At 38.7% G+C, this 22,559-nt stretch overlaps 1 protein-coding gene across 11 annotated transcripts in view; it reads right to left on the reverse strand.

The window, feature by feature from the left end:
* The window catches only part of CEP170 (centrosomal protein 170), a 183,483-nt gene that overhangs the window by 50,782 nt on the left and 110,142 nt on the right, over positions 1-22,559 (reverse strand). For 10 of the 11 annotated variants that reach the window (XM_084622211.1, XM_084622207.1, XM_084622204.1 and 7 more), the window contains 2 exons: positions 14,055-14,204; positions 6,948-7,074 (listed from right to left, as the gene is read on the reverse strand). In XM_084622211.1, coding sequence (XP_084478337.1) covers positions 6,948-7,074; positions 14,055-14,204 — 277 coding nt within the window. The remainder of the gene's footprint in view (positions 1-6,947; positions 7,075-14,054; positions 14,205-22,559) is intronic. The other variant, XM_084622203.1, reaches the window with a different exon arrangement.

Here is a 22,559-nt window from a genome sequence, read left to right on the forward strand (position 1 = left end):
TGTCAAACACGGAAGTTCAACAGCTCACTAATATTGCCCTATTTTGATACTTTTGCTGACTTCACTTAATGCAAAAAGAAGCCATCAATGTCTCTGTCTGTAGTGGCCTCATCAAGCTGATAAGACTGAATCTGCCCCAGCTCCTTTTCCCTCAGCTTTGTGTGATAAAGAGATCCTCTGTGACTCAATTGCTGGCTGGAATACGTACTTTGAGGGCTTTGTGTCATTTGGCCTTGCAGCCTGGAACCACATAGAAAAAATATTTTTTCTATGAAACCCCAGAGTACTCAAAGTCTTGTTTCAGACACTGTTTAGTCCACCATTAAACATCTTTCCCTGCCTCCCTGAGAATAAGAACCATCAGCACCTCACTTATGTAAGACTCCATTACTGGAGATCCTCCCATGACCAACTAACATGTTTTTAAATGTCCTTGTCCACTCTGTGGGCAAAATCCTATTTAATGTTGTGCTATTTAATACTATTTCTAATACAACACATTTGTCCAGGGTAGACAATGCCACATAGGAGGAAAAGAAGAGCGTGGTCTTGCAAAATACCAAGACAGAAAGGTGTTGCTCGCTAAAAGTTAACACAGGGTTAAATCAATCTTAGTTTTGGTCTGCAGGCACCCAAAGACAATGGCTGTAGAAAGTCCCAATTGCTTGCTCTCAAATGAACAATATAATGAATCCACTACTGAAGTCTGCCTCCATCCCAGTCGGGAAGATTGACCAGGTTCAGGTGTCCCAGGACAGAGGGACTTTGAAATGGATAAAAGACTGTCTGTGATTGGGAAGAGATACTAACTGAAGGATCAGACAAAGGTAGAGGCTGCAAGACCATAGTCTACCTTGTTCAGCCCCAATGCTGCGGGGGTGGGGGGAGGGGCAATGCCTTGAACAAGGATAAGGTGGACACTCACACATTTCTGGAATAGCAGATATTCCAGTACTTCTGGGAACAGCATGGGCCTGCATCCGCTGGCATGACCTTGCACACACAGAGCATGCAAAATCACGCTGGACGGGGGGTGGGGGGCGGAGGTCCCACTATTTTTAGGACCACCCCATGCCAGGTGAGGTGGGTGGAGCAGCATGCTCTTAAAAATGGCATCCCCCATCCAATTTTGTCCCTGTACTGGACAGGGGACAAACCTCTCAATACTGGACAAGTGGCCTCCCTGGCCAAGGGCGTGGGGGGGGGGGCACTACCTAAACTTGCAAGGTAAGGAAAAGGTTTAGTTAAGATAATATGCATATAGGTGTTTTGCTGTTTCATTGCTATTATTGCTTCCTCTGTTGTTTTCCTGTGGACAAATAAGTAGTACTCTGTTTGGAACAAGCTGTTCTCTGTCAATGCCCTTTCATATTGGTCTCAGGCTCCTGGATGGAGGGGCCAAAATCGATTTGGACCTTCTGAGCACGCAGTTTTTAACAGGGGTGCCATGACCTGGGGACCCAGTCTAAAAGGATTCCATCCTGAGAGAAGTACAGGGGGTGCAGACCTGTCACTTTGAAAAAATGTGCATGGAGAAACTGAGTGAGAGATCAAAAGTACAGCTCACCCTGGAACAGTAACAGCCTACCATAAAGATTATTGGGGTGAAAAGAACAGTTACTTACCTTTCCATAACTGTTGTGCTTTGAGATGTGCTGCACATGTCCATTCCAATTTAGGTGTGCACATGCCCGATGCACAAATTTCAAAGATTTTTTCCCCTCAGTGGTAGCTACTGGGGTGGTTCCCTGTTGCTATGCACCACTGTGTGCTGCTATAAAAGCAGAGCTGCCCTAATCCTCCCTCAGTTCCTTTGTTCCGGACAGACTCTGACAGAGAGGGGAAGGTGGGTGAGCCATTGAACACACATGTGCAACACATCTCTAAGAACAGTTATAGAAAGGTAGGTAACCCTTCTTTCTTCTCTGAGTGATTGCACATGTCCATTCCACTCTAAGTGACTCACAAGCAAACATACATGGAGGTGCGTTCAGAGCCTACCTGAAGAGTGATTGTAAGATGATCCATCTGAAACTGGACTGACAGAGAATGCCACTACGAGAAGCAAAAATGTGGAGTGATGAATAGGTTGCTGCTTTACAAATGTCTGTGATCAGCACTTGCACCAAGAAAGCTGCAAAAGCTGCCTGCACTCGAGTAGAATGTGTCAACACTCTAGCTGGCGGGATTGTATTAGCCAGTTGTTAGCATAAACGAATGCACTAAGAGATCTGGGTTGAGATTCTCCAAGTGGAATCTGGTTGGCCCTTATGTCTGTCTGTAACAAACCACTGAACAGAAGATCTAATAAGATTTAGCCCACTCCAGGTAGAAAGCTAAAACCCTTCTCACAGCCATGTGAAGCTTTTCCTCATCCCTATGCACATGGGGTTTTGGAAAGAATGTGGGCAAATAAATTGCTGGGTTAACATGGAAATTAAAGACTACTTTCATGCGAAATTTTGGGCGATGGTGGATATAAACTTTATCCTTATAAAAACCTGTACCAAAGCTCTCAACTTGCCCACCCTTCTGCCTGAGGTAATAGTCACCAAAAATGCTACCTTTAAGGAAAGTGGCAAGGGGCTTGAAGGGAGGCCCTATCAATTTTGTTAGGACTAAATTCAGATCTTGAGGGATGGGGTCTCGTATATGTGGCTATAATCTGACCAAGCCCTTCAGGAATCAGGTGACAATGGGTTGAGAAAAGGGATCTATTACCCATCAAGATGTGGAAGGCTGAAATAACTGTCATATACATCCTTGTACATCTAATAGCCAAACTCTGTTTTAGATCTAGAAGATAGTCCGGGGTGCCCACTTCTGCTGAAGTGCTTCCACTTAGCCAGGTAATTGTTCCTAGCTGAGAGTTTTCAGGGGATGACCTTGACAGACCTGGCACAGACTCTGGAGGTGACAATCCTTTCGGGAGACAAAGCGTTCAAGCAGGGTCTCTCCCCTGAACACTTCGAGTGTCTGCCTCTGTCTGGCTTCAGGACTGACTCAGTTGAGCAAGGAACTGAACTTGAGAAAGGCCTAAGCCTTTTCTTCAGTACGAGGGAATGATCCTAAGGACCAGACAGCATCTCCAATGAAGCGCCCTGTATCGATGTTGATAAACTTGGGGCAATTTCTCCATGTGATAATTCCAACGGGAGTCAAAGTGCTGCGTCCTTAGGCAAGCACACAAGCCTCCCCACCCTGTTTTTTTTTGAGCAGGGCTTGAATCTTTGCAAATGTAACATTTGTTACTAACATGGGATTCCCCCAAACATTTTAAGCAGGCCAGATGTGGATTGCTGACCAGTATGGACTTTGCACAGGTCCAGGAGGACTTAAATCCCACTGAATGAGGCATTGTTCTGGTACTGATATTGGTACCAAAAGATAAAAAGTGGTAAAAAAAAAAATCCCAAAAATGGAAATCTAGCACTAAAATTGTCTAAACTAACTATAACTAAGAAACCACTAATCTACAACAAATAGGATCTTTATAGAGAAAGGAGAGAGGAAAGCACTTGAATTAACAAGTCTGGATTGTTCTGACAACTGTCACTGGGGGTAAGAAGGAACTGAGGTGCATCGGGGGCAGCTCCGCTCTCTTTTACCAGCGTGCAATGTGGTGACAGAAGGTGTTTGAGCCATCCCTGTGGGTACCACAGCAGGGAAAAAATCTCCAACATTTCTGCAGGTCCATAGTTTTGGGACTGGGGAGGATTTCCCCCGAATGGTATACTAACTATAACTACTAAGCTAAAATTTAAACCTATTTACAATGAGTTTACTTTACAGGTAATGCACGGAGTGAAGGAAGACATGATTCTGACTCAGGCCATGGGGCGGCAAGAAGGAACTGGAGAGGCATCGATCCTCTTCTACTCTTTGAGTATGAGGGAAGCCACTGTGCATACGTGGGTCAATGAATGCTGAAAAATTTCTGGACTCATAGGGAGCAGCACTCAAAGAAGAATATATATTTAGACATTTCTACAATAAATATTAACTACAGTAAAAGTAGAGAGAAATATTCATTTAACTCAGCATTTCCAGTAACAGCTCTCTGGACACTACCCTTTGCAAATGTGCTAGTTGCTGGTAGTGTGTGTTGTGGAATACCAGGTGCTAAATACTTCTATTTTTAATATCTTTCTGTAGTTATCTGAGACCAAAGAAGTCAGACATTTTTCATAATGAAGTCATGCACACCAACTCCTAAATTAACCCAGCAGAAAATTCCTCCAAGATATTATCCTTGCATTGCAGCCACCATGATTGCAGGAGAATACTGTGCCTTTGGGAAAGCAGCATTGCTTTAGGGTGGAATTTTGATATTACATTCATTTCTGTGTCACTAGCAACGAAGTTGTCATGAACGACCAAAAAAAAGAAAAAAAGATATGCCTGGATTGCAGGACAGCAGCACAGCTAAAGCACTGGAGTAGTAGCTAATGAGTTCCTAGTCAATTAACAGTATGCTCATTTCAATAGTTGGAAAACTCAGGGAGACTATATCGTCTTGTGATTTCCAGTCCATTTTCCAGTAATGCATATATAAATATGTAATATTTACCGTAAGAATTTAAATACATCATTATCATCACAGCGTTTAAGAGCTCTAGTCACGGATGAAGCCTCAATTGTGCTAGCACCATAAAACAAAGAACAAAAAGAAACCTGGGCAGAATTTTACATTTATAACCTTATAAACCTTGCACTTAGAACCTTTGGTTTTCAAGTATCTGTGTTTAAATAATCAACCCTGTGTTCTGCATTGAACTTTTACAAATAAAGATGAAAAGAAGAGAAAGTAAACAAAGGGATCACCTCCTTCACAGTCAGATATACATTTTAATGCACAACATAAGGAACAGCATATTCAAATAAACAAGTCGTCTGGCAAAGTTGTTAATAAAAGAAGGAGGGAGCCTGAACACTTGCCACTCAGAAGTGACAGGATAATGTGGTTTGGCAACTGCATAGGGATTCTGATGATAGCAACATCAAATTATGCTTAGAATGTTTAGCTGGATTGTACAGTTGAAGTTTCAGATTGATTGTTTACTGTTCAGTCCACTAAAGCTCAATGGGAAGGGATATATACTGTACTAATAAAAAGATTTGACAAGCGTATCCAAATGGAAGCTTAAATGAATATCTCCTTTTGTATTTTCCCAATATCGGTACCAATAAACTCTTTTTATAGTGTTCGGCCTATTTTATCATTAATATAAAGTAGGGCTGTTAAGAGATTAAAAAAATGAATTGCGATTAATTGCATTGTTAAACAATAATAGAATACCATTTATTTTCTACATTTTCAAATATATTGATTTTGATTACAACTCAGAACACAAAGACTACAGTGCTCAGTTTATATTTATTTTTGATTACAAATACTGAAAGTGGAACATACAAATGTAGAAATATGTACAAAAAATAATTGCATTAAAAATAAAACAATGTAAAAGTGGAGAGCTTACAAGTGCACTCAGTCCTATTTCTTGTTCAGCCAGTCACTCAGACAAGCAAGTTTGTTTACATTTGCAGGAGACAATGCTGCCCACTTCTTGTTTACAATGTCATCTGAAAGTGAGAATGGGTGTTTGCATGGCACTGTTGTAGCCGGCGTTGCAAGATATTTAATGCCAGATGTGCTAAAGATTCGTATGTCCCTTCATGCTTCAACCTCCATTCCAGAGGACATGCGTCCATGCTGATGATGGGTTCTGCTTGATAATCCAAAACAGTGCGGACTGACGCATGTTCATTTTCATCATCTGAGTCAGATGCCACGAGCAGAAGGTTGATTTTCTTTTTTGGTGGGTCGGGTTCTGTAGTTTCCGCATCGGAGTGTTGCTCTTTTAAGACTTCTGAAAGCATGCTCCACACCTTATCCCTCTCAGATTTTAGAAGGCACCTCAGATTCTTAAACCTTGGTTTGAGTACTGTAGCTATCTTTAGAAATCTCACTTGGGTACCTTCTTTGCGTTTTGCCAAATCTGCAGTGAAAGTGTTCTTAAAATGAACAACATGTGCTAGGTCACCATCCCAGACTGCTAGAATACAAAATGCATGGCAGAATGCTGGTAAAACAGAGCAGGAGACATACTATTCTCCTCCAAAGAGTTCAGTCAAAATTTAATTAACACATTATTTTTTAACGAGCATCATCAGTATGGAAGCATATCCTCTGGAATGGTGGCCGGAGCATGAAGGGGCATACGAATGTTTAGCATATCTGGCATGTAAATACCTTGCAATGTTCGCTACAAAAGTGCCATGCGAATGCCTGTTCTGGTGACATTTGAAATAAGACATAGGTAGCATTATTTCCCATAAATGTAAACAAACTTGTTTTTCTTAGCGATTGGCTGAATAAGAAGTAGGACTGAGTGGATTTGTAGGCTCTAAAGTTTTACATTATTTTGTTTTTGAGTGAAGTTATGTAACAAAAAAAATAACTGACATTTGTAAGTTGCATTTTCACGATAAAGAGATTGCATTAAGGTACTCGTATGAGGTGTATTGAAAAATACGATTTATTTTATCATTTTTACAATGCACATACAGTGTAATAAAAATAATATAAAGTGAGCACTGTACACTTTATATTTAAATTTATATTGTAGTTTAAATCGTTATATTCGAAAAGGTAGGAAAACATCCAAAAATAGTTAATAAATTTCAATTGGTATTCTATTGTTTAACAGCGTGATTAAAACTGTGATTAATTGACAGCCCTAATATAAAGACTAATTCAATATCACACTAAAATATAATTACGAGGGGCTTTTTTTTGGTTGTTTTTAAAGTCTTAACAGAAATGTAACTGATGATGAATCTATTGTACTGGTGATAACTAAACTATTTGTCTAGTTGTGTAACTAAGTCCTTCGCTTCCATATAGTCTTTGCTACAGAAATTAAGATGACAACAACTTATCCTACCATTTTCTAGAGGAGCAGGTGCAGAGGACTCCAACCGTAGGTCATCTTGGTCATGTTGTGTATGATTAGCAGCCAAACTAGCCCACTGAGACACCCAACGTTTACTTCCAGATGCAGCAGAGCCTTCCTGAGAAAAAAAGGAATAGGACAAGAAACAGCAGATTTTGCTTAAAAATATGTGATATAAAGTTGATAAACTGTTATATTATCAAAACTCAGATGTGTCTGAAATCTTAATTATTTTCATAGAAAGTGCAAATATTAAAGGAACTCATTTCAATTTATTTTGGAGAATCCTAATGTTAATACTGGATTGACAGTCTTAAATCCTTTATTGCTCTAGACAGATGCAGAACAACTACAGGTTGGGCAGTGGTTCCCAACATTTTTCTACTGTGATGAACATTCAAACAATATATACTATGGGAAGAATATATGCCTAGGTGAAATGAGATTATTTCATTCCTGAACTTAGAGGAAGTTGTTGAAAAAGGTAGAGCTAGCAGAAGGCTTTAACCACTCAAAAATTATATTTTTTCCAGGGGAAAAAAAAAAAAAACCACGAAGGGGCAAGGCAGATATTTTCTCCAGAGTAAAAGGGAAGCTATTAAATTGACCCTGACTGGAAGACTAGTTTAAGGATTGTAGAAGCCAGATAAGTTGGAGGGCTTCAAAAAATAGAGGGTATTAGTAGCATATGTAAACATAACTGTCTGAAGATAAAGGTGTCTGGAACTGTGTTTCAACATGAAAATGTGAAGTGACTGGAAAAGGTATCTGGCTCTGTAAATTATAAATAAAGTGTATCATTAAAGTCTAATAATATAGCTTCATGTATGAATCAAAAGATAATTGCATTTTTGTAGCAAAAACAAAGAAAGCTGAGGATATTTTTTAGTTTGGATAAAAATTAAACGATTGGGTTTACAAGATAACCAGGATTGTCTTAGAGGTATCACTGTTGTCAATGTAAGGAATCAATGATCTGGAAAGAACAGGGTCATAAAAGATAGTATCCTGAGAGAAACTATGCTTGAATAGCTTTGATTTCTATTTACTTAGCTCTCCTTTTTAATCAAAGTTTAGACTTTTAATATTAGGCTTCTATACAGGACATGTCCTTATGTCTATGTGTTGAATTACAGGACTCAATTTAATTTTACTGTTGTATAATTTAAGATTATTCTGGAAAAGGTCTCTAAATATGCAACTATAATACTGCTATTTCATCTAACATACCACAGCATCACTGTCTGTGCATCTCACTCATTCACATAAACAAACAAAAATCATATCTCCAAAGGCTCTACTGAAGTTAATGAAGACTAATAGGATGGATAAAAGGGGAGGAGGAGAGGGAATTGTGTGCAGGGAATTCATCTTTAAGAGTCTAAAAGAACAATTTTACTGACAATTTACAACTCCAGTGAAGATGGGTAACTCCAGCTAGACAACAGTGGTAATCATAGATTAAGGTAGAGGAACTGAGACACCCACAAATATACCTCATGAAGAATCTGGATGAGCTACCTGCACTCTTGAGAATTTAGCTGAATCTCCATTGTCCACTGAATTCTTGGCACTTCCAATCAGAGTGTCAGTTAGGGTCTATTGTGATGGTCATTTTCCCACTAGGAACTGGACTAAGATTCCTACATATTTCATCTAAATCATCTGACAGTCCTGAGACATTAGGAAATATCAGCAAACTATTTTATTGAGTGTCTAAAGTGAAAGATTCTATATTCTATTAACAATTCTGAGTCAGCCCATCCACTCAATTCTTCTTCAAATGTTTAAAACCCCAAATCATTTACATGGTTAGACTTCACACATAGAAATAATACATTTTAAAGAACAAAACAACTGAATCATTCTCTCGTTCAATTGTCAAGATTTGAATTCAGGGTACTGAATTGCCCCTACTGTGACATCACTAACACAAAAGAGTGCAAAGAATGTTATGAATCTAGCTTCCAACACTATTTTAGGAATGTGAAATGCAGGAGGAACCCATCAGCCGGATCTTTGCCATTAGACAAACTTCAGCAATCTGAATTCACTTTTCAAAATCAAGTGTTATGAGTTTCAGTTCTACTTATAGAAAATTAAGGCAATTTTTCATTTCCTTTAATTGTGTGTATTACTGGCCACAATGGAGAAGAAAATGTTGGCAAGAAGAATGACAGCCCTTTCTACAATAGTTCATATATTGTATATAAGAATTATATAAAGAACTTGCAGTATTTAAAGACTAATTGAAGAGACTTTTGTTAACATCTAAAGATTCATCTTCCTCTTTGGTTTACCCTAAACTTTATTTACTTCATTTTCTCCTGTTCCCATTAACAAACAGTATCATTTTTATTACAACACGAACTCCTGCCAAAATATGGTGTAGAGTCCAATTAACCACCTGTGAACCATATGCTAAAGGGAAATCTGTGTAGCTCAGCTTTTACTCTCCATAAACCCAGGAACTTAATCACCTTTATCTGAAGTCTGAACTCTATCAGTTTGTGGAATAGGATATTATGGTCAGTTTTCACAGACCCCAAAATTAATTGTAACAAGGGAGCTTTATATTTTACTTGCAGAAGACAATTAAATTAGGTATGCTGCCAAAATATAACCCCTACTTTTATGTAGTATTCAGGGCTACAGGTTATGTTGCCAAACCTCTGCTACAGTATTGTGTTGTGAAGGCATCACATTAGGCAGCTTCACCTCCTTCTTAAAGCTTACCAAAAGTCAAAGTTACAAAATTGCTTTATTTTTAAGTCTAACATACATTACCATGGTAGAAAACATCCAATAGGACAAGACTTACGACGCACACATATATCAAAAAACTAAAGTTACCAATCCTAACCTATAGTTATTCCTATAAGAAGTCATACCAACAGCCTCTCAGACGTCCAAATCACCGAGATATTCTCTGAGCATCATCTTATATTGCATAAGGAGTTTCCAAATCCACACTAGTCTTTCAGACAGTTTCAGATTTAAATTTGAGACTTTGATCGCTCAAGCTATTCATGTTGACCCAACTTTCCCTTATTCACTCCTTTTACCTCCATCCCCAATGAACTGGAGCATCAAATAACCCCTTACTGTGACTTTTAGCTCCAAACTCCATAGAGAGCAGCATATCTTCAGGTAAGATTTATGGACTATACACCAAAGGGTTGCTACGGACATGCTTCAGGTTTAAAGGACAGGACTGAAAAACTCCTTCAGTACATAACATAGAACATCTTAAATCATGCCAGAGCAGTTCTTTTCACCAAAAGGGAAAAAAAGTAACTACCAGAGATTCCAGGCTGAGTGCTTTGGCTATAGGAATGGATCAGAGAATTTACTGACATCCAAATGGTTTGTTTTGAAGGGTCAAGGAGTTAATGCAAAGCAAGTATAAATGATAAAAATAAAACTTGTACGAAACATGGTGATTCATTTGTTCTACCTAATACGGATGCAATATGCTAAGTAGTCATACAGAATATATTTACTCACACCTCAGAATATTTACTAGCTGTATACTATTACTTTATGCGAGCAGAAAAAGTGAACATAGGGATTCAGAGCAGCGCAAGACCATGATATCAACAAACTGGTGCATGTGAACGTGAAAGTAGAGTACCAAAATTTTAACAAGACTGCTTCCATTTTTTGCAAAAAGTAAAAGAAAAACATGAAGTAAAAGAGCAGAGACAAATTTTATGATGTTAGTATCAAAGTAAAATATTACAAAACTGTGGTTAGTCTGAAGTAATCTGCTGAAAATTACGTGCAAAGTGTGGGTGAAAGAGATAAATCCTAATCTCAAACTGGTTAAGTATTCACATTAATCAAATTCATAAAAAAATTTACCTTGTTAATTTCCCAAACAATTACGCTCTTAAATGTTTTAACTAATTTCATTAGCTTTTTTCCTTAAATCATGCTGACCTCTGGTGGCAAGTGGCTGCTGTTTAATATAGAAAATACGAGTGTTTTAAAATATTTTTATTGAATGGTTGGAATCGGAGGATGAGCAGTTCATTATTTATTCAATAATTACGAACTAAGATGCAATAGCTTTAAGTTAAGAAAAACTATATATAATCAATCCAAGTCTTTCACTCACTCCATTCTGTTTTATTTTGTTCCATTCACTCCCTCAATTTCAGCCAATCTTAGAATATTTAATCATTGCCATGGAAAACAAGGTTGCTAATCTCCTCAGTAAAAGGTACTAATTCCACACCTTCATTTGGATGTATATTTTCTTGTTGATGTATCACAGGCACTTCAAACTTAACACATCTAAAACCAAAATTATCTTTCCACCTAAAAATCTTTCTTCGCCATCTGCATGGCTACTGACACCACTTTCATCCTTTCAATCACCCAGATTTGCAACGTGTTATTTCCAGCCCCCCTCCCCTCTTCTCCTTTTTATTCTACTCTCATATCCTGGTCCAGAGGTGGGCAAACTACGGCCCGCGGGACTGTCCTGCTCAGCCCCTGAGCTCCTGGCCCCTCCCCTGCAGCTACACTGCTACGTGGGCAGCGCAGCTGGCTCCGTTCGTTCGGGCGGCGAGCTCCTGCTACTCTGAGCAGCATGGTAAGGGGTAGGGAAGGAGGGTTGGATAAGGGGCAGGGGATCCCTGGGGCAGTTAGGGGACAGGGAGCAGGTGGGGTTGGATGGGGGTGGGGTCCCGGGGGGGCCTGTTAGGGGGCCGGGGTGTGGATAGGGGTTGGGGCAGTCAGGGGACAGGAAGCGTTGGATAGGCGGTGGGGTCCCGGGGGGTGGTGGTTAGGGGCGGGGGCCAGGCTGTTTAGGGAGGCACAGCCTTCCCTACCTGGCCCTCCATACAGTTTCGTAACCCCCATGTGAACCTCGGGCCAAAAAGTTTGCCCACCCCTGTCTTGGTCCTTGCCTCATCCTGCCTCTTCAACTATGTCTCCAAAACATATGTTTATTTTTTTCCTCTCTAATACCAAAACAGTTTTAGTATGTATTCCGGTAACTTTATTCTTTAAATACTGAAATCCTCTCTCTAATTCATCCAAAAACTGCCATGATCATATTCCCATCCTCCAGATGCTTGAATTTGAACTAGTTTTTCTTTTGCTTAAGTATAATCTACTTCTACTTTCAAAGCCTTCCTTAACTCCTTCCCCAACTACATCTGTCTTCATCTCTTCCTGCATTCATTCTGACTCTATTCAGTATATCCAAGATGCTCTTATGACAATTCTCTTGGCATTCTTTACCCTCTCGTGACTTTGCACCTTCTCGGATATCACCCTTTGTGGCTTGGAATAGCCTCATAAATAAAGCTGTGCCAAAAGCCCTCCATCTCCACCAAACATTTACAAACCTACTAGTTCTACTAAGCATTCTGACTATCAAGAGACAATCTGATATTGCAAACCAAAGTACACCCAAACTTTAAAACTCCAGCAGCATGAACGGGATTTAAACCTGCCCTAACCAGGTAGATGAGGATTCCTGTACAGGAGGGAATCCATAACTGGCATTTAGCAACATAGGTGACTCTATGCCAGCCTCTCCTGACCACTCCAGCATAGATGGAGTTTGAACCTGTTTGGAGTTACAGGGGATGAGACTGATCCCCGGCCAACATTATGGCCCCTAGAAGAGAGTTATTAACTGGCACAGTTTGGAGCAGCTCTGAAGCTGCTCTAAACCAAGCTGGGGATGGCCGACAGCCCCAAGAGTATGCAGCCATAAACAATTCCTTTGCAGCTCCTTATTCAGCTGTGCTCAACACTCCCTGGTCACAGCTGAGGATTCAGCATGAGGTAATCAAATGAACAGACATAATGGAGTCAGTTTAAAAGACAGTGTCAGTCTTCATTCTGTATCTTTTGGCATTGGTTAAAATCAGATACATATTATAACTGTGGTATAATCCCCTTTTATCTGCAAATCAACTAACACCAGCCTAGAAACTCAAGCACAGAGAACATTACACACACAACAACTGGCCATGTGTGCAGTTATTCGTCCCCCTCTTTAGATAGTATTGGAAGGTGGAGAGGACACAAGGGAGCTGAAAGCTGAAGAAAAGGAAATAGGGAAAAATACAGTAAGTCAGTGGATTTACAGCTGAAAGTAATGGAGCAGGACAAAATAACTTCTTTAACAACTACTGTATTTTGGCTTATGGCATAACTATTATGAAAATAATATTCTCAGTCACTCTTCAAGCATACATTTTAGATATATGACATATGTCAACATCATGATCTCACAGTAACTAGCATATCACCAAACAAGATAGATTCTGCTATAGTAGTTTCTTAGCAACTAAAAACAACTTAGTTGCACTAGCAGCTGGTAAGCACACAGACACGCATCAAGGTCTTGATTAATAAGAACTTAATAAACTTGGACTGCCTCTTGCTGGACCATATTTCACCATAAGTCCTGCCAAGGCAATTAAGGGCAGATGTAGTGCCCTTTCTTTGAGTCATGTAGTTCATCATCCTGCATCAAACTGATTCTGTTCTATTTCTAGTCTATTCAGTTTATCAGACTGCACCCTGCAATGTGGTATCTGAATGCCATCCAGGAATCCAGTATTAGGTATGACAAACATCTGTCACATGGATATAACATTTATATATACAGGTTTAGAACTTCTTGTCCTTTGCCTAACTGACAAAACCACACTGCCTTTCAGACATCTAACATCAGTGCCTTCTCAAAGGCCAGGCCTCACTTGCGAGCTCCAACCCAGAAGATGTCCATCCGTATTTCCCTATGCCTGTTTTCAGTACTCATACTTTCTTTCTTATGTGGGTCACTTAACTGCTCATGCTATATTTCCTATAACTGCACACAAGTGCAAGCAGAGGGTAGCAAAGCTTAATGCCTTCAAGATTTAATTTAGCTACCTCTAACAGAAAAAGTTTTGATAAAACTACAATACAATAAAACAGAGATGAGAAAAATCAAATCTATAGAGACCTGAATTAATGCTTTGTATGCAAAGACTTCTTTGGTAGCTGCTTAACACTCACAGGTCAACTATTAGTGCTCTCTCTCTTTTATTGGAAGAAAAAAGAAGACCATCAAAAATTATATTCTACCTCTGTGTCAAGAAATCCAGTTGTACTCAGTGGTCTTTTTTCTTCCAGCACTACTGTAGCAGAATTTATAGCCCAATCTTTTACTAAATCTTTCTGGTTCTCGTTGATAACAGGCCTATTATAATCCTGGCTGTCATCCACTCCAAACACCTGAAAACGAAACAAATCATTATACATATTAACCCAATGCTTTCCTGATTCAATGTTCAATTTTAATGTATGGATGGTGTCAATACTGGCATAGTAAGTCAGATCCTTCGTTTTAAAATGTTTTTACACTAATCTGACATCAACTAATTTGTTGTAAAGAATAGATTATACATTTTTAGAAATAGGGCAGATATCTGTTAGTTTTCCCAAAATTCGGGGAAATGCTAGTTGAAATGACCAGATATGAAACAATGATTCTTCAGATCAAAATAATTAAACAGAGCACAAAGATAGTGGCCAAATCAGTAGCAAAACAAGAACATTTTTTAAAGTATTTGCCTGGTAATTTTTTATAAATATATTTTAAAGAACAAGAAATACATGTACTTATATTTGCTACCAGTCCCCTCAATGTGCTATTATTCTAATTAAAGCAATAGTTCAGTTTTTCTGCTTTTTCAGAAGAGTTACCATGTTATATAGCAAGTGTTCTTCAATCTCATCATGTGACCCACATCTTGAAAGAAATTGTTTCTTGAACAACCTTCTCTCCCACTGATGTTTGCATAACCACCTTCCCCTAACTGTGGTGAGAGAATAACATCTTTGCAGCCACTAAAGTAATTGCTTACTTAGAAAAATAATTAGGAAAATATTAACTATGTTTTAGCTTCTACTAATGCAATTTAGAAGGAGGAGAGTCAGCATAAAGATACCAGTCATTTTTCCATGGACTATTGGTGGGTCATGGACAACAGTTTGGGAATCACTATTATAGATAGCTTCCAGTTATTTTAAGAAAAGAACTCAGTGGGGTTTGGGAAATAAATACTTTAAAGCCCAGAAATATATTATTTGGAAAATTCTATTTAGAAATATTTAAATTAACTTTACTACTACGGGCTCCAACTCTAAAACAGGATTTTTATGTTTTTTCCCCCACTATAATTCTTTGATATGGTAATTGGCTCTTGTGATATCAGAGGATTATTTTGTCATAAGGAATAGGGAGCTATTTAAACAACTTCTCTGTTCTTATAAAAATGTCACTAGTAACAAAACACCACAAAAAATAAGTAGATTTTTTTTCTAAATGCAATATTTTTCATAGTTTTGCAGAAGGTTGCTATGGATCTTTTATAAATGGAGAATGCTTTGACCAGTACCAATAGATAAATCAAGATGCATTGCTTACCAAAATTCTGAACAAGTTTCCTATTTTTAAAAGTCTATAAATAAGCCAATTCACCACTAGATGGCTACAATCCATAACATGTTTTTCATACCTAAGAAAACTGACAGAAGTCCAAAATTAGGACTGTAATTCTGTAAAAGAGCACATTTTCACCCCCCCCCCAAAAAAAGAGTTTTGCAGGGTTCAGTCATACAAACTCCCATTGAAGCCAGTTATGTAAATTTAGCCTGTAGGAATCCACATATATTAATATTTGTGTTTTACCAACACTTGAGAATGAGAAACCATTTTCAAATTTGTTTTATATGTTTGCAGTGTTCTAGTGCAAAGAGTCAACCTTCCACCTGATTCTATCATTTATATTTAGAACACGCCTAAAATTTAAAATTACATGCTTTATTAATTTTACACTTTAATTATGTCTCGATAATCTCATACATGAGTAATTCTGAAACCACTTTGTATATCTTTGGTACCCAAGACAGGCATGATACATGTGATCCCCTTCTCTCTCCTCATTCTCCCTTCTTTTCCTGCTGCTTTTGAGTCATGTGGGTAGATGGCAAGATTTACATATGTAAATAAAGTTAACTGTCATGCTACCTCTTCTTTTAGTTTATTTGCTTTCTGTAGCTACTTCATCTTCCTCATTTTATTTTCAAACAATCCTTTTGATTATAAAGAGAACTGTAAAGTAGTTAAACTGAAAACAAATATTTTATTGCATGAATGCCTGTAGGATAATGCAATTTGAATGATGCTTCACTCACACATACCTAATCAGAACTACAGTAGTAATTTGCTGCACATAAACTACTATTATCAGACAATATCTGTTTACTATGCCAATGAATCTTTTGACCACTCTACAAACATTGGTGTTTAAAATAGCTTTCCCTCTCAACACTAGGTCTTGTGGACCTGAAGTCCCAGTGAAATCATTCCGCTTATTCTGTTATGGAAACCACTGATCTGACAGGTTGAACGTTAAATTCTGCTTTGTTCTGTGACGGTGTACTTGGGCTGAGGACAGGATGCAAAGAATATCTTCTTCTCCTTTCACACAATGGTTCTGTGAGGAGCCATAGGTAAATGCTGCTAGCAGTGCTCCCTCAGCATGAGGAGTGGGTACTCTATAGCCCTAGGGAAGTGTCCAGTTGGACTTGCAGGGTTAGTACTCAGAGACAGGAAAAGGGGGAGCACACACTACATCTTTGTTCAGCTGCTCAGCACATTTCCCGTATTCCAGAAGCTTGTTTTCCTTTTTTGTTTTCCTGCCCTACATGGGCAAAATATCACATAATCCTACATCCTGAGTAGTAATAGTTCTGCTCCCATCCTACCACAGAGCTCCTCCCTGGAGCAAGGATATGATCTAGCCCAATGACTGGCATTACAGGATGAAGAAAGAGGCAAGGAAAGTTCCTAAATTGTCTTAGTCTTGGATATCAGCATCTCAGTCTATTCAAAACTGAATTTCATAAAACACTCAAAGGCATTTTTCAATGAGGGTCATTTTCATGCCAATTTTCAACTTTATACAACCAACCATTTTGGCTATAAAACTGGTTTCAAAAAATGTTACTTGAATTCTTATCTAATGGAAAAAACTTTTTTCCCCTACCTTCCCCACACTTATGTGATTAAGCACTTTTTGCTCAAACTTAGAAAACAATAATCTTTGAGCAGAGACTTAGCCTGCATTTTGAAAGTTTCAGAAAATTATGAGTCAACTTCAAATAATTTACAAAGTTTTGAAAAGGGCAATTATTCAAATAAGTTGAATTTCTGGAAGTCTGCTAGACTGTCAACTACTGGAAGGTTGTACACGTCGTTTGGTGAACGTTGCAAACAAACAACCCTCTCTCCCCCATCTTCTGTCTTTCTATGAGACAGGTAGGCGTTATCAATCACGTCACACTAAGACAGAAAGATTAAATGACTTGACTAATGCTACAGAGGAATCACGTGTCAGAAACAGAATTAGAATGCAGGCCCATGCTTCATCCACTAGAATACACTATCATCACACCACTGCACTATCCCTCCAAAGTCACTGGCTGTTGAGCAAAAGAACCAGCTCATTTGCCGGTAGTAAGCTATGGGGGAACTTGTGATTGCCCTTGAACTCTCAGTGGCAGTCTACAATGAATTCTCCTTCCATCCTTTCAGTTATGAAGAGATCTGACAGCCTCCCAAATAATCCTACAAACAAAAAGGCACTCTCAAAGGAAAACTTTGGCTATCATGGAAAAGTATAAAATCATAGTGGGTAAGCATTCAACCTGATTGATCAGTTTACTTTGGTTTATGTTTCCAAGCCACCATCACATGGTCTAGAAACTTACTTTTTAAAAAAGCCTCAAGAGTTTCTTTTTTTTACTTTCCTAGCTCTTGTTGGGCCTCAGACAGGTCCAAAGTTCAGCTTTGTGGTCATTGCTTGCTACTTCTGCTTTATGGGAAACCTTGAGTGTGTCATTCTAATAGGGAAATTAAAGTTCTGACTCAGTCAGATACCCTATCCAGGGTCAAGACAAGTGGAGGAAAGCGAAGTTCTTTGTTTTATGGAAGGCCAGTACTTTTTGTCTGATGTTTCATTCAGAGCTTGAGATCCTGTAATCAGAAGGACTTATAAATTCTGATTTGTAAATCCACAATTTATCAGATGAAGATTTCCCTCCATAGGAGGGAGCAACTGAGTGAGTGTACTATGAAAGTATAGCATCAGGCATAGAGTCTCAAGCTCCTCCTCCCATCAACATAATTTGCATTAAGACCTATTAATCAAATGGTCTAAGTCAAGAGAGAAGACAGGTCACAAACACAGGCAGTCCTGAATCTTGCTGCTTATTCTTTTGGAGCTGTCTATACTTGCAAAAAAGACCTCCAGTCCTCCTCAGGAGCAAACCACACAGTACAGGACTCTCCCATGAGACAGCAATGTACTGTATAGCTGTACTATATCGTATAGATATCTGCCACTTTTCTCTGTGGTTACAGGTGGTATCAGACCACCTACAAGAAAAACTATTACAGCAATTCATGGAAACAGGAGCCTCAGCACTGATGTAGCCCCAGGGAGGGCAGAAGGATGCCTGGGGAAAAAAAATTGCTTAAGACCTTTGAGAATTCCTCAATAAATCTAGAAGAAAAATAATCATTCTAAAATCAAACCCAAACTTTAGTTCATTTTTAGTTCCCAGAAAGAAAAGGTTTACTGTATTTATTCTTCATTTGTGCTTTTCTTAAATGTATTCTAAGTTCTTGTGCTCGTCTATAAAGAAAATAGAGAAGTTTCTAAATATTTTAAGTCCCTCCCTCCACAGTCACTTATTTTACTAATATTTTCATATTTTACAAGAAACTGAGAAGCATCATATAATTTAAAGAACAGTAGAACATAAGGCCAGATTGCTAAAGGTATTAGTGCCTAAAGATGTACATTGGCACATAGTAGGATTTTCAAAAGCACAATTTCAATAAGAGTTAGACATTAGGCACTTTTAAAAATCCAGCTCGACACCTATGGTCACAGTTCATGGCAACTGTACCTGTATTTCTCCTCAGTGCCCCAGCAAGGGCACACAATCTCAGGTTTCCAGCTCCACAGCTGCTGTCTCTTGTGGGTACAGACTGCCAATTTTGGTTGGACATATTCCTGGAGGTTTCATCACATGACATAATCTTTAAAGATTAATCTTTAATTCTTGGAGACTCCAGGACAATCCTGGAGGGTTGGCAACCTTAGTGGAGACCCGCATCTGTCCCTTCTGACAAGGGTATTCCCTGCCTTCACTGTGTATTTCTCAACACAGACAGGTTGCCAAAGGACCCCTGCTTGCTTTCTCTTCAGAGAGTGATAGAGTGACAGTCAAGATATAAGTACCACACAAGTCTTTCGAAGCAAGCCAACTTTTATTCTTAAGGTAAAAAGCATGACAGAGAAAACATTTTAAAAACAATAAAAGAACCTATACACAATGCTAATAAACTTACCAGGAACTCGAACCCTAACATGGGTTCTTGAGAATAAATCCTTCAATCTCTCCCTTTTTGAGTCCTTGTGGTTATTAGTTCCTCAGAGCTTCAGCTCAAAACAAGCACATGCACTACAAGCTTAGTCCACCCTTTTATACAGATTACAGATCTTTGATCAGAAGTACCCAGAAGCCGGTAATTGGTATACAATGAGTTTCTCTCCCCAGGGTGTATCTTCAAAAGGTTGGCTTCAGAGGGGGAGAATTTACATTCCCCTTACCTCAAGATAATTCCTAGGAAATCCACTTCATACACATTGTTCCAAAAAGACCTTTGAACCTCCCTCATATACCTTTTAGAGAGCACATTAATCTGGTCTTCTTGCTAAAGTTCCATAAGGTCTCACAATTGTATATAAACATTTGCATTCTAATACAATGTACCCCAAAGGTATTAACCCGAATTCAATCAGGTTTAACTTTATTGAACTAAATTCATTCAGGATATTACAGGATATTGTCAGGTCTCTCACACTTATCTGCATCTTTAAGGCATCTAAATATCTTTAAAAATCAGACCCACAGTTCACTGTATACCTTCTTCATCAGACATTCTATTTGGACATGTAATTTATACTAGATAATGTCCATTACGGTCACAAACATCATCTTCATAAGTTATCGGCATTATAGTAATAACCAAAATTATTATTGAGGATTGGGGTCCTGTTATGCAGCATGCTGTATAAATAGGTTAAAATTCTCAAAAGGCAGTAAACAACTTTGGAGCCTTTGGGTATGTCTACACAGAAAAAGAAAAAAAACCCCGTGGCTGGCCCGTGCCAGTTGACTCAGACTCACGGGGCTCGGACTGCAGGGCTGTTTCACTCAGGCTGCCTGAGCCATGGTACCCTCCTGGCCTACAGGGTTCTAGAGTCTGGGCTCCAGCCTGAGGCAAGAAGTCCATACAGCAATTAAACAGCCCCACAGCCTGAACTCTGCGAGCCCAAGTCAGGTGGCACAGGCCAGCCACAGGTTTTTCTTTGCTGTGCGGACATATCCTAACTCTCATTTTCGAAAGGCACTTAAGGGACAAGAGTAACAAACAGGAGGAAGGAATGGAATGGAGGAATAACAAAGGCAATTATTATAAAATCATTCAGTAACACAGATTAACTATAAAACAACTCAGTGATTCTGAAAATGAGGTTCTATATAACCTATACATTCAAGAGTAATCACAGTTATCTCCACCTGTCCCAGCTAAGCTGTCAGTTACCATGCCAGCAAAACTAGATCTTGAAGAGGGATCTGAACGAGCAGAGAGCAGTGGCCTTACAGATTAGTTCAGGCAGGAAGTTCCATGTGTAAGGAGAAGCATGGGAGAATGCACAGGTGGGAGAAATGGACAAATGAGCATTCAAGGCTAACATCACTGATGAAACAGAAGTATAGAGAGGCAGTTCAATAAGGAGTGGGCGGCACATTGAAAAGCGTACTGAAGGCAAGGGCAAGGGTAATAGAAAATAAGCAGCCAGCGGAAGAATTTAAAAAAAAAGTGGATGACATGAAAAATTATGGGAAAGAAAGATTATTTTAGCAGCTGTGTTTTGCATGGACTTGGGGAAGGGCAGGTGGAGTGTCAGGGAACCCAGAGAGGTGAAGTTTACAGCAATCAAACTATGAAAGAAGATTGTCCTGGACACAAGCTTTAGCTACAGGGACAGAGAGAAAAGGCTGAATTTTAGAAATATGTTAGCAGGATTTGGACATAGCCTAGATGTGCAGGGCAAAGAAGAAGAAAGTCAAGAAGAATCTAACTTTACAGACCTGAGTGAGATGAAGGATGGTGGGATGTCTAACAAAGAGTGGGGGAATGGAAATGGTTTCAGAGGAAAGTCCTGGAGCTCACTTTTGTCAGGGTTAAAGTTAAGTTCAAACTGAACTCTTGTTCTTTTTCCACTAGTGATGGTAGCCCATGTGTTCACAACTTAATTTAAAACAGATCATACTTAGAAGGTCAAAACCACTGATCACGCAGAAGAAACAATGATAAAAGAACACGAATATTCTTTCCTTTGAAAAAGAGTGATATACTATATTGGAGTAGAATTCACATGGCCACTTCCCTATCTACACATGTGGCCCATATTTAAGCTGCTTTTCAAACTCAGATTCAGTGGATTTTGTCTTTGATAGTTAGCCTTGATAAGCATTTTAAAATATCTTTTTAGCAATTAACCCAAGAGAACAGGTCAATTGTATAGTGCAGAATGGCCTCATGAAGTGATCTTAAACTTTCACACAAATTCTATAAATCATTCCTATTACAAAGTAAACAAGTGAAATCAGAAAACACAACATAAAAGACACTTCCCCAGAATAAAAATTATTGAGAATTTGCTAGAGCAAAAGGGCATATAAAGGAAGAAACCAAAGATATCAATGTGCCAATTCTAATGTTCTCCTATATTCTTTCAGAATCCAGTTCCATATCCACATGCGTACATGTATTTTGTACTACTTGTCATAACGGAGTCTTCACTCTCCATAGGGCTTCAAAATTCAAAACAAAATAGTTGCCCCAAGAAGTCCAAAGTCTAGCCAGAGCTCTAAAAAGCAAATTCAGGACTCACTTTCTGCATTTCTCAACCAGGGTAAACACAAGTATCATTTCTTGAAAAATGGCAGAACAAAAATAAAAAATCAGGATTGATTTCCTCATTTCCTCTGCAGATTCACTGGGTTTTATTATTCCCAATGACCTTTCAATATATTAATTATTTATGAGTCCAGTTCTGTGACCAGGAGTATCTGTTGGGCTGAACTACTGTTCTTTCTGGCATGAATCATTAGAGCTGTGAAAAAAGTAATTAAGCCACATGGGTGTGCAAAATCCATCAGATTTGGAAGCCATTTTCTAAAGAGAAATGTCTGTCTTTATACCTTCACTTTTCTCTGGAATAACAATTTAAATGTGTAGAGATTGTTCACTCTTGGTTTATTCTCCAGTTCTTTGATTTTATGTTCAGGGAAATTTATTATCTACAATGCTGCAGAAAGATTCCAAAACATGCACTCAGATCTCTCTTTACGACAGCATTATTAAATTCCCTTCACACACATTTTTAAATAAGGAAAATATAATTACTGTTTTAGTCAGTCATTATTATAAAGTGCTGG

This window comes from Lepidochelys olivacea, assembly GCF_965140295.1.
Source record: "Lepidochelys olivacea isolate rLepOli2 genome assembly, chromosome: 3".
Classification (NCBI taxonomy): Eukaryota; Metazoa; Chordata; order Testudines; family Cheloniidae; genus Lepidochelys; species Lepidochelys olivacea.